General features: G+C 45.1%; 1 protein-coding gene and 1 non-coding gene across 2 annotated transcripts; one reads left to right on the top strand and one right to left on the bottom strand.

Moving 5' to 3' along the window:
* Positions 1–8,906: 8,906 nt before the first annotated feature.
* Positions 8,907–12,591, bottom strand: LOC135610145 (uncharacterized). The gene is made up of 4 exons (XM_065104284.1): positions 12,350–12,591; positions 11,991–12,249; positions 9,751–9,945; positions 8,907–9,559 (listed from the first exon to the last, which is right to left on the bottom strand). Exons 1-4 carry the CDS (start codon positions 12,445–12,447, stop codon positions 9,161–9,163), a joined length of 951 nt encoding a protein of 316 aa, XP_064960356.1. The 5' UTR covers positions 12,448–12,591; the 3' UTR covers positions 8,907–9,160.
* Positions 12,592–12,694: 103 nt separating this feature from the next.
* TRNAS-AGA (transfer RNA serine (anticodon AGA)) lies at positions 12,695–12,776 on the top strand. Its single transcript has one exon. It is a non-coding gene; the product is annotated as a tRNA-Ser (tRNA).
* Positions 12,777–14,915: the final 2,139 nt, after the last annotated feature.

Consider the following 14,915-nt stretch of genomic DNA (forward strand, 5'->3'; position numbering starts at 1 on the left):
GATGATTCATAAAAAATATCACAAGTTATATTCAAGAGAAAAATCATCATTCATTTTCAATTCATTCAATTTGTCAAATCAACATTTCTTGGGTATGCATGATATTAAAACATGGTTTCAAATCTTCAACATATAACATGCATAAATTCAAAAATTGAAAGGAGAAGGGAAGAATTCAAAGGTACAAAGATTTTAACCATCTTATAAACAAATGAAGGATCAAGTTATGAATCCAAAATTCCATGAATCATTTCGACAAATCTCCTTTTAAATAATTAAAATGATCATCAAAGGAAATCTCATGTTATTCCAAGAAATCAAGATCATGATTTTGATAAAACTCATTTCAAATTCAAATCATCAAAATCATTTTCATTGATAATATATTTTTCCTTTTTTAAGTGTTTCATTTTAAGTGATTGATTTCATGTTAGCATGCTTTTTCATTTATGTCAAATAAAAACATGCATCAACGTTTAGGATCGAAAAATAAATTTTGTCATAAAACCATCAAGACCAATAAATCACAAAAATCATCATGTATAACTTTAAAATCTCATGCATAAACTTGTTTTTTTCTAAAGCACAAAATAAGGCATTTATAGCCTTTGCATTTTAAAAAAACGTCTTCTTCTCTAAATCATTGCAATTGTTCATTGGAAGAAAAGATATTTCAAATCCGTTTTCGACTATGTGCCATAAGTCGAGATTCAATGAAAACAAGAAAACTCTCATTCGAGTTTTCCAATAAGTGTAGTCCGTCCCATTGAAAAAGGGAGGACGAATGAGAGAGTGACCGTCTTGAAAGGCGAAAAGAGCCATTTCTCTTGGGTATTAATCCAAGTGAGAAATAACGAGGCTATGATACCAATTGTTAGTATCAGGATCGGCACTAAGAGGGGGGGTGAATTAGTGCAGCGGTAAAATCACGACGGTTTAAAAAGGCTTCGTACGATAAAACCATTTCTGATGTAAAATCATTTTCGGAAACTTAACTTAAATTGAAAGCATACTGAAGTGTAGTTGATATAAAGCAATGGAGGGAATTTGCAATTAAGATAAATAGCAGAAAGTAAATGCAAACCGATATTTAGAGTGGTTTGGTCAATCTTGACCTACATCCACTTTTGGCTTCCTCCTCCGACGAGGTCACTGATGTCCACTAGAGGCCTTTCTTCAATAGGCAAAGGCCAATCACTTTTTACACCCCTCTTCTCTTTTTACCGGGTTTAGGAGATAACCCTTACAAGCACTCACTCTCCTCTCTAAACCGGATTCTAAGTTTAAAGCTAGAGGAGGGATTACACTTATGATCGCAGTAGCATTTTCTCTCTTTTAATCTCTTTGTGCTTGTATGCTTTAACCAGGGATGAGAGGGGTACTTATAGGCTTCAAGTTGATTCAAACTTAGAGCCTAAAAATATCTCATCTCGGGTTCCTCGAGCACGGGCGGTACCACCACTCAGTGTCAGTTTGACTGACACTGCCCTAGGTGGTATCACCGCCCAGGTCTAGTGATACCACCACCTGGGGGCTAGTGCTGGGCAGTACCATTTCCCAGACTAGCGGTACCACTACCTGGCACCCTGTCAGGGGTGGTACAACCGCCTAGGCTGGCGGTACCACCGCTTGACATAGTCTCGAAGACTATGCCATGACGGTGAGTCTTCTTGGGGCACTGTTTGGGCTTCTTATTAGGCTCAACATAGTTCTTACATGGGCCTAGCTGGCCCTTAATTGGATTGGCCCAAATTCAAGCCCAATTACGTGCTAACTACGATTTCCTAAGACTTACAAGTCTGTAAGTCTTGGTTTTTCCAGCGAGCTTTCGGCGAACATCCGATGAACCCTCGGCGATGCTCCGGTGGACTCCTAGCAAACTCCTGGACTTGCGACGATCCTCTTGGAGAGTTCCGACGAGCTTCTCTAGCAAGCTCCGAGACTTCTCGGTTGGTTCCTCCAGAACATCCGATGAATGTCCGGACTTCCGACGAACTCTCGAACTTCCAACGATGTCGCGTCCTTGGCTCCAGGACTTCATTTTGCTTCATGCCTTACTATCGTAGTTAATTCTGTACATATAAAACACACTTCGATCTAAACAATTAATACTAAGCAATAATCATGTTGTCCGGCATGTCATTGGTCCCTCGATGCTTCGTCCGATTCTTCGGCGCATCGTCCTCTCCTGCGGCCTATTGCCCAATCGGCCAGTTGACTCCGCAACTCCGATATCCTTGGCGCAATGTCCACTCTTCTTGGCCTGATACCTGAATCCACGGCCCGAAGCCTTCTGTCGATACGTCGACCGATCCACCGGCCCGACGTCCAATCTTCTAACATGTTCCTCCGGCCCAATATGATTTTTCCTGCTTTAATTGTCTCATCTTGATCGAAGCATCCTGCGTCACTCAAAACACATATTTAAAATATCAACACAATTATCAATTGGTTTCATCATCAAAATAGGAGATTCAACAGAAGCTCCCTTCAACTTTGGCACCATGTAAGATAAGTCTGCTCTATTAGAACAAGGGACTCATGGAATGAAATGATCTTATTTTTGCCTCTACAAGAGTTTATGCCCTTAATCTCTGTCCATGGAAAGCTTATGCTTTCGCTCCAGGTTCCCTCTTTTACGTCGACTCCCTTCATGCAGCTTGGGCATTTCACCAAGTTCCACTAAAGTTGCTCTACTCCTCGGTTTATATTGAGTTGATGGTGGCCCTTACACCTATCATTTCATGAGTCAACCCTCCCTTGAGTTCGATTTTCACATTGACTCTAAGTGTGCCTTAATTTGGTGTTGCCTAGGGTTGTTCTCTCACTTGATCTTACAACACATACACCAATGTATTACCTCGTATGAGATCATGCGATGACTCCTTATCGCTCGCTTAGTTCGTTAAGCTATATGGAGCTGTTGTCTTGAGAGATCCCTCCTCAACATGTGTGATTCATTGCACATTATTTTTTCTTTAGAGAATCGGGATTTATCCTTCTTGGATATCTGTCTCGTTAGAGCAAGTTTTCTCTTCGCATCCTTCTCTCTAGAAGTTTAAGAGACCACCATCGTCTTAGACTACTTTGCCTTGTTGAACAAACTATGCACTATTCTAACACCGTGAACACACTTCTTAGATTGTGACTCTTCGATAATATAACCCCCATTGCACCCCTTAAGGCCTATTGACATGTTGAACTTACTGCACACTTCATTCTCTTACAAACATATCCTTCCCATATCAAAGAGAAAGTTTTAATACTCTATGGCATCGACTTTTGTTCACCTTAGGATGGTCATGAATAGTCCGTCGTTCACATATAAGCCCTTGCATAAGCATCAAATTTTTCGAGTTGGTAATTCCCCTCACTCCTATTAGCTTTGCATAAGTCTTTTGGTCGCCTAGCAACTCAACCCTCTTTGTATGGTCGTATCCTTTGCCAAGCACCCCGCTTAACATGAGCACCATTAAGTTTGGTTGCCAATGTCAAGCCGTAACTTGAACTTAGCAATGCGCTATGCATTCTTCCCAACTCACTTGTCCTTGTTGTCACGAACGGTCGTCATGCACCCGCAACAACTCCGTTCAACGAACCGTTCGTCGCTCTAATCTACATGTACAACTGGTTGGCAGCATGTTTTGGCTTGGTTTTAAGTCCTTTTGCTTGTAAAAATGTAAGTTCGAACAAGTTGCAGCGCTACAGTGCGACCGCTCACCGAACCGAGCAAAACAGCCCCAAAATAGCTCTGTTTTCGCATGCCATGGGCTGATTTCTATAGCCCGCTGCTGCATGCAAAACATCAACCATCTCAACACCCTAGAACCCCCCAGGTGGCATAGGACTGGATGGGGCTTTGGTATAGTGTCGGGCGTTGAACAACCTTTCGCAAGTTCGCGTGTTACTTTGATGGGAACTTGTTGTCGCCCCCGACACCCGGTGAGCAGCTGTTTGTGGACTTGCAGCTGTTCGTTCAACTTTCAAAGGGTGCCTCACGCCTTAGGCAATTCCAGCTAAGGCCATGACATTGTGGTATCAAAGCGGGCAAGCACTTCGAGCGAGCAGCGAAGGAACTTTGTAACTTCACCATGGCAAAGCATCGTGGCGAATCAAGCAAGACAGGGTAAGCCGGACCCTTGCCCCAAGCAGCCATAGGTGGGCTGCAAGTGCACACTCGCTCTCATGCTGTTGGAGCCACTCATGAGGAGCATGGCAGCGAACATGATGATCGAGAAATTGGCTACTCTCTGTGAGTGGAGGAGGCGCAATCTGGAGCACCGACCGGGAAAAAGAGTCATAAGGAGAGACTCACAACGGCGGAAACCCGCTTGGATGTTCTTGAAGCGAGCTTGGAGGAACTCTACTATGGCCAACGAAGGCTTGTTGGGGTAAAGAGCTCGCAAGAAGAAGCGGAGTCCAGGATTGACAAGGTTGAGGCCCTAGTTGACCGATTGTTAGATGACACCAAAGACTCCGTGCAACACCTGCAGGAAGTTGTGGCGGAACTCACTTCGAGGGTGACCATGCTCACAAGAGCACTAAATGCAGAAGGAAGCAACACCTGTGTTGCGCAGCCACAGAACTCGAGGGCACCCAAGCCTCATGGTTATGGAGGGGCCAGAGATGCCAAAGAGCTCTAGAATTTCTTGTTCGATATAGAACAATACTTCCGAGCTATGAGGCCTGATTCTGAAGAAACCAAAGTTTCTATAGCGACCATGTATTTGAACGAAGATGCAAAACTTTGGTGGCAAATCCATTGGGAGGAGATCCAATAAGGTCGATATCGAGTTGACACATGGGAGGACTTGAAGCGAGAGTTGAGAACTCAGTTCCTACCGGAGAACACCGAGTTCGTCGCAAGAAGGAAATTGAGATAACTCCGCCAAAATGCTTCCATCCAAGACTACGTGAAGTAATTTTCTGCGCTAATGCTGGACATCCAGGACATGTCCGAGAAGGATAAGCTGTTCAGCTTCCTCGATGGTTTGAAGCTATGGGCGCAATAAGAACTACATCGAAGGAATGTCACCGATTTGATCGGGGCAATTGCTGCTGCAGAAAGGCTCACCAACTTTGTTTCCTTTAAAGACTCAGGAAGAAGGAAACAACCTTCAAGCAATCGCCCTCCAAAATATTCTCGAGGGAAGGAGCTCGGGGGCGAACAAAAGAAGAAAAGTTCCCACAAAGGGCCAAGCCCGAAAGGCAAGGCCCTGAAACCTGGCGGATGCTTCTTGTGTGGAGGGCCGCATATGGTGAGGGAGTACCCACAAAAATAGGCACTCAATACTTTAACAGCTTCCATCCATCCCCCCAAATCGGATAAGGGCAAGGCTATTGCTTTTAGTTTAAGTAGTTCTGAATCCAGCAGCGACGATGAGGAGTCGCAAGGATCCCGGATGGGAGCAATGTATTTGTTGAACGCCATGTGGGGTCAAGTGGGGGAGAACATGAAGACAAGGCTACAAAAAGCAGGAAGTGGTAAGCTGATGTACGTAGACATTAAGCTCAATGGCCAAATGACCCATGCAATGGTGGACACGGGCGCTACCCACAATTTTATTGCCGATCGAGAAGAAAAACGACTTAGGCTAATCTTGGAGAAGAGCCCGAGTCGAATGAAGGCGGTGAACTCGGAGGCTAGGCGAATCTCCGGGTTGGCAAAGGGAGTTCCCATCAAGATCGAAACATGGAGCAGGAGCATAAATATGATGGCGGTACCATAGATGACTTCCAAGTGATTCTTGGAATGGAGTTTATGCACGCGACGAAGTTGGTGCCAATGTCGTTTCTTAACTCCCTATGTGTGATGGGAGGTGACGACCCTTGTGTGGTTCCCGTCTCTCGGAGGGGAACCAAGAAACCCTAACATATATCGACATTACAATTGAAGAAAGGGGTACGAAAAGGCGAACTGACATTCGTGGTTGCTATGAAGCTAGAGCCATTTGACGAGAAGGCCGCTCATGAACTTATTGTGGCGGCGAACATCCTAAAAGAGTTCAATGACGTTATGCCACTCGAGTTGCCGAAGACTCTTCTACCATGCAGAGGCGCGACATCGAGCTGGAGCTAGGAGTGAAGCCTCCAACGAGACCACCCTACCGCATGCCCCCGCTAGAGTTGCCAGAACTCAGAAAGCAGTTAGGTGAGCTGCTAAGCGGTGGTCTCATTCGCAACTCTAAAGTACCATTTGGGGCTCCAATTCTCTTCTAGAAGAAACAAGATGGGAGCCTCTAACTATGCGTCGATTATCGAGCCCTCAACAAAGTGACGATGAAGAACAAGTATCCCATCCCGCTCATCGTGGACTTATTCGACTAGTTGGGCAAAGCCAAGTATTTCTTAAAACTCGACCTTCGATCGGGGTATTTGCAGGTGCACATTGCTGAAGGCGACGAAGCAAAGACTACCTTCCCAATTCTTTAGTAATAAAGTACATAAAGGATTGGTGTGCAAGGATGAAGGGCCCTTCCCAATTATCAGTAGGGTGGGCAATATCTCCTATAAGTTACAACTGCCGACATGGTTCAAAATTCACAATGTTCTTCATACCAGCAACTTGAAAGCCTACCACTCGGATCCGCAAGATGCTTCCCGAAGTGTTCCAACTCGGCTACCCCCCACCACAGCCTCCTATGAGAAGTGAGTTGAAACCATTTTAGCGGACCGTAAGATAAAGCTACCCATTGGAGCTGAGCAGACCGAGTACTTGGTGAAGTGGCGAAAGCTTCCCCGAATTGAAGCCAGTTGGGAGCCTGAAGACACCCTATGACATGAAGAAGCAATCATCAACAACTATCAACAAGCGTCGACGAGGGCGTCAACTGTTTGAGTGGGGGAGAATGTCACGAACGGTCGTCGTGCACCTGCAACAACTCCGTTCAACGAACCATTTCTCGCTCTAATCTACATGTACAGCTACTTGGCAGCATGTTTTGGCTTGGTTTTAAGTACTTTTGCTTGTAAAAATGTAAGTTCGAATAAGTTGCAGCTCTACAGTGCGACCGCTCACCGAATCTAGCAAAACAGCCCCAAAACAGTTTCGTTTTCGCGTGCCATGGGCTGATTTCTACAGCCCGCTACTGTACGCGAAACGTCAGCCATCTTAGCACCATGGAACCCCCCAGGTGGCACAGGGCTGAATGGGGCTTTGGTATAGTGTCGGGCGTTGAACAACCTTTCGCAAGTTCGCACGTTACCTTGATGGGAACTTGTTGTCGCGCTCGGCACCTAGTGAGCAACTATTTGTGGACTTGCAGCTATTCGTTCAACCTTCTAAAGTCCTTGTTTTCCCCCCTCTCCCTCTTTTCTCTTGTGCACGTAAGGTGCTCGCTGAATTGCTTGTAAAGCTTCCCCTTTTCGTGAGACGTCGGGACTTGTCCGTCGCTCATTCTTCGAACTAATCAACTTTCTCTTTTTACAGGTCCTTCGGGACCTGCGAGAGGTTGCAAGTGGGCTGATCTTTGCAGACGCAAATCGCAAGGGCGAAGCGCGACTTAGGCAACGAAGCTAAGTTCGCGTCTTTGCCGTAAGGGTGCCTCGCAACTTAGGCAACGCAAGCTAAGTTCGCGTCTTTGCCGCAAGGGTGCCTCACGCCTTAGGCAATTCCAGCTAAGGTCGTGACATCGTGGCGCCTCTTGCGTGATGGGTTGGCCATTCCTCTAACTTCATTCTCTTACAAACATATCCTTCCCATATCAAAGAGAAAGTTTTAATGCTTCATGGCACCGACTTTCGTTCACCTTGGGATGGTCATGAACAGTCTGTCATTCGTATATAAGCCCTTGCATGAGCATCGAATTTTTCAAGTAGGCAATTCCCCTCACCCCTATGAGCTTTGCACAAGTCTTTTGGTCGCTGAGCAACTCAACCCTCTTTGTATGGTCATATCTTTTGCCAAGCGCTTAACATGAGCACCATTAAGTTTGGTTGCCAACGTCGAGCCGTAACTTGAACTTAGCCATGTGCTATGCATTCTTCCAATCTCGCTTGTCCTCGTAGTGCCTCTCGTGTGAAGGGTTGGTCATTCCTCTAAATGCCAATCTTAAATCTCCACTCCTATGAGCAGATCCTTTCCCTACGTCTCTATGCCCATTTCTCTTAAACGGTTGCACAAGATGGCTGCTCTTAACGTAGCCCCACTAGATCCTCCATATTTGCATGCTAAGTGTTTCTAAGTGTGCTTGTCCCACCTTGATACCATATGTTACAGACTTAGTTGGTTTTACCTAAGTCGTGCAATATCCTTACGTATCCATCTACAAAAGGTTAACCTCCTCAAAACTTCTTATGATCTCTTAAGAACCTGTAAAAGAGAAGACGAGTTAGAGAAAGCATTTAACTCGAGATCCAACAAACAAATAGTCATTTCAACAAACACTTGATAGACAATACAAATTACTGTAAGCTTTGAACGATCGCATGATAAAAGGTCTAAGGTGATCCACTGTGATTAAAAGTCTCCACAAGTGTCCACATTATTGTAGAATAAAACAACAAACCAACCTTAGAAACTACCTAAAAAGCCCATCCAACCATATGCAACTCAGGGAGCTCGTAGATATTGTGCTGATTGACACTCCGTAGCACTTTACAGAACTTAAAAAACCCCAAAATGATTGTCTGGATGGTTTGTTTGTATATAGTTTTGTCTCCGCGTGACAACTACACACAACCTATATTTAAAGCTTAAAATGACTACAAAAGCCAACTAAAATGAAGTTACTAATCCTATTGCAAGCTCTACATGCTATATAAAACATGAACAAAGTTGAAAGATATAGACATATACAAGTATTATATCGAACACCCAATTTACAATTTTATCTTTGATATTTCATAAGATCAAAACCAACAAAGACAACGTAACTCTAGCTTGTGATCTATTTGAAAACTTAAAATTGCAAGATAAATATGTTTATTTCAAGTTCCAACTGAATATGAATCCAAAGCCGATGGGAACAAAAATGACATACAACAAATATACCCAATATATCTGATGCACCAAAGGAAAAACATGAGTTTACATAAATATTACATACACTAATAGGGTTAGTGCCACCTTGACGGTGGTTAGTTAAGTGCTTGATTCAATACCGAGCTGTTTCCATCATTTCAAGGGCTAATGCAGACTGGCTAGAGTAGGTGATTGAATTCAGAAGCTGATCTCACGCCTCTCAGCAAAAAAGTTTCCTGTGGTCAATAGTTGGCAAGGTAGCAACGCAACCCAAACTCCAGTATCTGCACCTTCTTCAGCTGAAGTATTTCCTGCCCAACCTGTCATAGCAGTCTTCACCCATCCTGGACAGTAGCAATTTATGTAGATCTTATGACCTTCTGGTCTGTCGGCGAGCCTCCGTGCCATTAGTCGGGTGAACAGATTGACTGCCAGTTTTGATACTGAATAATCTGTGTACATCTGAGGCCAGTCATTTGATGCCCAAGTTCCCTCCTTCACTTGGCAGAGGAAATTAGTGACCATATCATCAATCAGCTCCTCAGAAAGGCAATCATCTTTTAGTAATTGCTCTCTCAAGGTCATGTCGCCCACTCTCTGAAAAAAAAAAATGAAAAGCAATTTCCAAGAGTCCAACAAAAGCATAAGTATGAAAGTGAGTGATTCATATTGAACACGCTTGGAACGCTAGTTTAAGATCATGAAAAGAATGCGGACATATGTGGACAACAATTATTGACAAACCTACTTAAGACAGGAGAAGCATCTAGAAAGTTTCTGCATCTTACATTCCGTCTACCATTGACTCTGCCAAGCCTTGAGCTAACGTTCAGTATTCGAGCACCAGAAGTAGAAGGACACATCATTGAGATAAAGATTTCGATCATCCGTTTTGTCCCAAAATAGTTTGTGGCAATGACCTCTTCAGCAAACTCAACAGAATTATCAGCGCCTGTGTTAAAGTTGACGCCTGCATTATTTACCTGCAACATGATTGAGAGTAAGTGTACAAAGGATAACCCAATGCTAAATGTAAGGGATTGGCAATGGCAGTCAATATTGACTTTTTTGACCATGTAAGGGATTGCCGACGGCAGTCAGTATCCCCAAAAATCCTAGAAAGAGGATACTGAGTGCTAAATGGAAGCAAGATAAATAGCTATTTTTTTCATGAGTTTGACTATCATTTGGAATAGATAAGTAATAGCTCATCAATAGAGCTTGAAAACCTTTTTTGAGGCTAAATATGTCATTTTCTTTGTTTTTTCCTAATATTTTAAGCAATATATAGTAATTTATTTCTTTGATTATATCTTTGGAGGTCTTGCTCTTCCTTGATATGAAGAAAACCTAGTTAAGAGAATCTATTCCTAATAGTTTAATATAAAAAAGTCTTGATTTGTGCCCCATCATAGCTTTTAGAGATGTCCACAATTGTTGTCTAAAAGAAGACCACTTCCAAAACAAGATGAGTTACTATATTTACTCAACTGATACAATTAAAAAGTCCTAACATCCAACAGATTGAGCAAAGGTGCAAAACGATGATTGCGCCACAAGCTTCATCAAACCATGTTTTCACGACTGACACGACGAAGTGCCAAAATAAATTTTATGTGGCTCGAGACAAGAAAACAGTGGAAGCACCACCAGTTGAGTAATCTCCACAAGTTGCAATAACACAGGACTCGAATAACTACCAGTGGTCCCACCAACCGTGTTGCATCAAATTCACCTATGACAGTCTCATTCTTAGATGGATTTGCTGATAGAATCTACTACACGTCATGGCTGTGAAATTTGCTTGTCCCAGACATCTTAGTGATGGATCCAAATATACTTACATATCATTAGGCAACTAGTCTACAAACCTTCTTTGTATATGCCTCAAATATGTGCATGCATGTTGCCACTTTAGGGGCACAGCCAAACCTATAATCCAAAATGGAGTACCAGTTACAATGATAACAACACCTCTGATCATCGATTATGCAATTCCATCTGCTGCCACCTCCATCACTCGAACAGCAGCAATTTGTACCGACCAAGGCCAAGGGCAGTAGCTTCAACCTTCTTTTGTTGGAGGAACCAATGACGCTCTCAGTAGCGACAACAATCTCAGAACCTTGAACCACTTTCACCTCCGAGACACTAATATTCTTAAGCCACTTGCAGAGCTTGTCGAGTTCATCAGCCTGGGTCATAATGATTATAACCTAATCACTAGTTGTTTTGAAACTCTTATTTACGTCACATCATCACTAGAGCAACATGCATATCGCTTGTCCTATGTCATAGTAGGAAACCAATAATTTACTAAACAGTCCAGCCTGCAGAATAGAACACGTCTAACTAAAAAAACAGGTTCAGTCAGCTGGAGGTGGTCTTACATGAAGCAATTTTCTGTGAGTTCTTAAACATAAATTTGCCATGTGGCTGGTCCTAAAGTTTGAGTTCACTTAGTACTAATTCTTACCATAAAAAAAGGTGGTAAAATGGGATGTCTCCTGAGCTGTGTAAATGCTCTCGTGAGTCTATTGATTATGTCCACCTTGTCGTTTGTTTATAGGCTAATTTTCTATGAGTTCTTAAACATAAAATTTTCATGTGGCTGGCCCTTAAGTCTGAGTTCACAAGGCCTAATTCTTATCATAAAAAAAAGGTGGTAAAATGGGATGTCTCCTGACCTGTGTTAATGCTCTCATGAGTCTATTGATTGTGTCCTCATTATCGTTTCTTTATAGGCTCTGGAGAAGCATTCCAGCTCACAGGCGCCTCAATTGACATCCAACCAAATTGAATTAGTGTGAACTAGGAAGAGCAGAATAAACTTTAACACATGCCATTAGTTCATCTCTCGGCTTACTGCGCGGCCAAATATGTTCTATAAACGTTCTACGTCTTCTACCACTGAATCCTTGACATGTAATTATTTGGCAAGCGCATCAAAAGAACCGCTCTGTCCATCAATATCACGATGAGAATCCCAGCATAAGAATTCAAGCGTCAAAATGTAAAAGCTCCTCACCAGGATGTCAAGTCCGCCATACTTCTCAGCGATCCACTTTGCAAATGATTCCACGGATTCAGGACGCGAAACGTCAAGCTGCCGAAACTCCACGTTGAGGCCTTCGCCCCGGAGTCCGTCCGCCGCGGCACGGCCACGATCGGCGTCTCTTGCGGTGACGATGACGCGCAGGCCATGGACGGCGAGCTGGCGCGCTATCTCGTAACCAATCCCCCGGTTAGCGCCCGTCACCACGGCCACCGTCTCCGACGACCACCATCTAGTAGAAGGACAAAAGAAGGGAGGGTGAAAAAGAGTCGGTAGAGGGAGGCAATTCGACGAACGGGTGGCGGGCGTGTGGCGAGCGAAGGGGTCCCGACCTGTCAACAGATGAATAAGGTAGCTTCCGGAGCCGGGAGATCTCTTGGAGCCGCTGCTCCCGCCTCGCTTTGGCTCGTTCCTTTCCCTGCTTGCCCATGCCGGGAGAGCGCCCGATGGGGTGGATTTACGATTCACCCTTGTTTTGGCTCCCCTCGCGTCGTGGTCGTCAGGATGGAGGAGCAAAGGGAAAGCGGAAGCGGTGCGTCGGAATCAAGAACTCCACTGCGGTTCCGATCAGACCAGGTTCGAATCCGTTTCAACGATCTATATGTATTAACGAATGAAAAATTAGACTAAGTTTTTTAAATAAAATATATTTAATTTTAAGACGAGAGTCTCATCTTGTGGACGTGCCGGAGTGGTTATCGGGCATGACTAGAAATCATGTGGGCTATGCCCGCGCAGGTTCGAATCCTGCCGTTCACGAATTTTTTATTTATTTATTCAATTTTCCAAGCCATTCATTCAACCCAGGTTTTTTATATGTTCCTTCTACTTATGTGTATTGTCGAATATGATTTTTTCTTCACAAGGTCTTTCGAGATTGTAGGTTTGGAATAAGAGTTTCTTTTATGCTCTTTCTCTCTTTTAGAATCACAAGGTCTTTCGAGATTGTAGGTTTGGAATAAGAGTTTCTTTTATGTTCTTTCTCTCTTTTAGAATATAATATTATAATATTTTCTCTAAATATAAAAACTATAATTATGTTATTATTGATATGTCGTGGCTGATGAGTTAGCACGGCCTGGTCCACGGGGCGATGTGGGGAGTTTTCGGTCGGCTGAGCTGAATGCCGGTGTCGATTGAGCCCTTCAGTCGGTGTGTTGGCCCCGCAATATTGACGTCTCTTCGCTGGGATGCTGATTGGCACGTCGGGAGGAAGGACGCCTATATCGATCGGGATAGCCTCACCTCGGACGTTACCGTTTTCAAGGCCCCTACCGGGCCGTTATCGATTATGGCCCCTCGACAAGTAAGTCAGTGTGGGGTTCTGCATTCTGCCTCTTTTTTTCCCCTTCTCTAGCCGGATACCGACCAAGGGCTTTTATACTATTGTACAAGGGTCAGTCGTACGCGGGTTTGGCATGGTGGCTGATCCTCGAGGGATGAGATGGTACCTTTATGCAGTCGTCGTCTCGGGACGTGCGGAATGATGCCATGCGACGCTGTCCCAGGCTTACCGGGATGGGACATACCGAGTGGCGTCTTGATACGATTGCTGGCTCGACGAGTGGGGGGTGCTTCTCTAGCTGACTTAGCTATGGCATGGCGTGGTATCAATTGTGATGTGGCATGAGTCCGAAGTATGCATTATCACTTCCCCCCCCCCCCCCCCCCCCCCCATCAAGGCGTGCCGTGGGGTCCTTGAGGGGGCGAGAGGCGCGCCTGGATTGGAATGCCACGGTTGTGTTGATTGCTCGTGGGGGAAGCTGGATTGGCTTGTCTTGAGGCAGTTTGAGGGTGGTGCCTTGTGTTTTAGGAATGATTTTATGCTGTCGGTCGGGCAGTTGGGCCCATGCAGGATGATGCTGGCGAGTCGCTGGTCAGGAGGCCGAGCTGTGTGAGTTGAGAGGAGATGGCCTGTTGGCCGAGTAACCCATCTTGGATTTGTGTTTGATGCTGATGAGTCACAAGTCGGGAACCGATCTGGAGCGACTCGGGCGAGGATTGGACCTGTGGGTCGAGTGACTGATCTCAGGCTCAAGTTTCATGCTGATGAGTCACAAGTCGGGAACCGATCTGGAGCGACTCGGGCGAGGATTGGACCTGTGGGCCGAGTGACTGATCTCGGGCTTAGGATTGGTGCCGACGAGTCAGAAGTCGGGAACTGATCTAGAGAGACTCGGGTGAGGATTGGACATGTGGGCCGAGTGACTAATCTCGGGCTTAGGTTTGGTGTTGACGAGTCGTAAGTCGAGAATCGATCTGGAGCGACCTGGGCAAGGATTGGACATATGGGCTGAGTGACTGATCTCGTGCTCAGGTTTAGTGCCAACGAGTCATAAGTCGAGACGATTTGGCATGACTCGAGCAAGGACTGGACCTGTGGGCCGAGTGACTGATCTCGAACTTAGTTTGGTATCGACGAGTCACAAGTTGGGAACCAATCTAGAGCGACCTAGGCAAGGATTGGACCTATGGGCCGAGTGACTGATCTTGTGCTTAGGTTTGGTGTCGATAAGTCACAAGTCGAGGACCGATCTGGAGCAACCCGGGCAAGGATAGGACCTGTGAGCTGAGTGACTGATCTTGGGCTCAGGTTTGGTGCCAATGAGTCGCAAGTCGAGAATCGATCTGGAGCGACCCAAACAAGGATTAGACTTGTGGCCCGAGTGACTGATCTTGGGCTTAGGTTTGGTGCCGACAAGTCGCAAGTCGGGAACCAACCTAGAGCGACCCGGGCAAGGATTGGACCTGTGGGCCGAGTGACTGATCTCGTGCTCAGGTTTGGTGCCAGCGAGTCGTAAGTCGAGAATCGATCTAGAGTGACCTGGGCAAGGATAGGACCTATGGGTCGAGTGACTAATCTCGGGCTCAGGTTTGGTGCCGACGAGTTGCAAGTCG

Source organism: Musa acuminata, chromosome BXJ2-4, assembly GCF_036884655.1.
Source record: "Musa acuminata AAA Group cultivar baxijiao chromosome BXJ2-4, Cavendish_Baxijiao_AAA, whole genome shotgun sequence".
NCBI lineage: Eukaryota > Viridiplantae > Streptophyta > Magnoliopsida > Zingiberales > Musaceae > Musa > Musa acuminata.

Coding starts and splice junctions, on each gene's coding strand:
- LOC135610145 (XM_065104284.1), bottom strand. CDS start 12,447: ATGGGCAAGCAGGGAAAGGAACGAGCCAAAGCGAGGCGGGAGCAGCGG. Junction 9,946..11,990: donor ATGGCGGACTTGACATCCTG/GTGAGGAGCTTT, acceptor ATCATGTTGCAG/GTAAATAATGCAGGCGTCAA. Junction 9,560..9,750: donor GAGTCAATGGTAGACGGAAT/GTAAGATGCAGA, acceptor TTTTTTTTTCAG/AGAGTGGGCGACATGACCTT.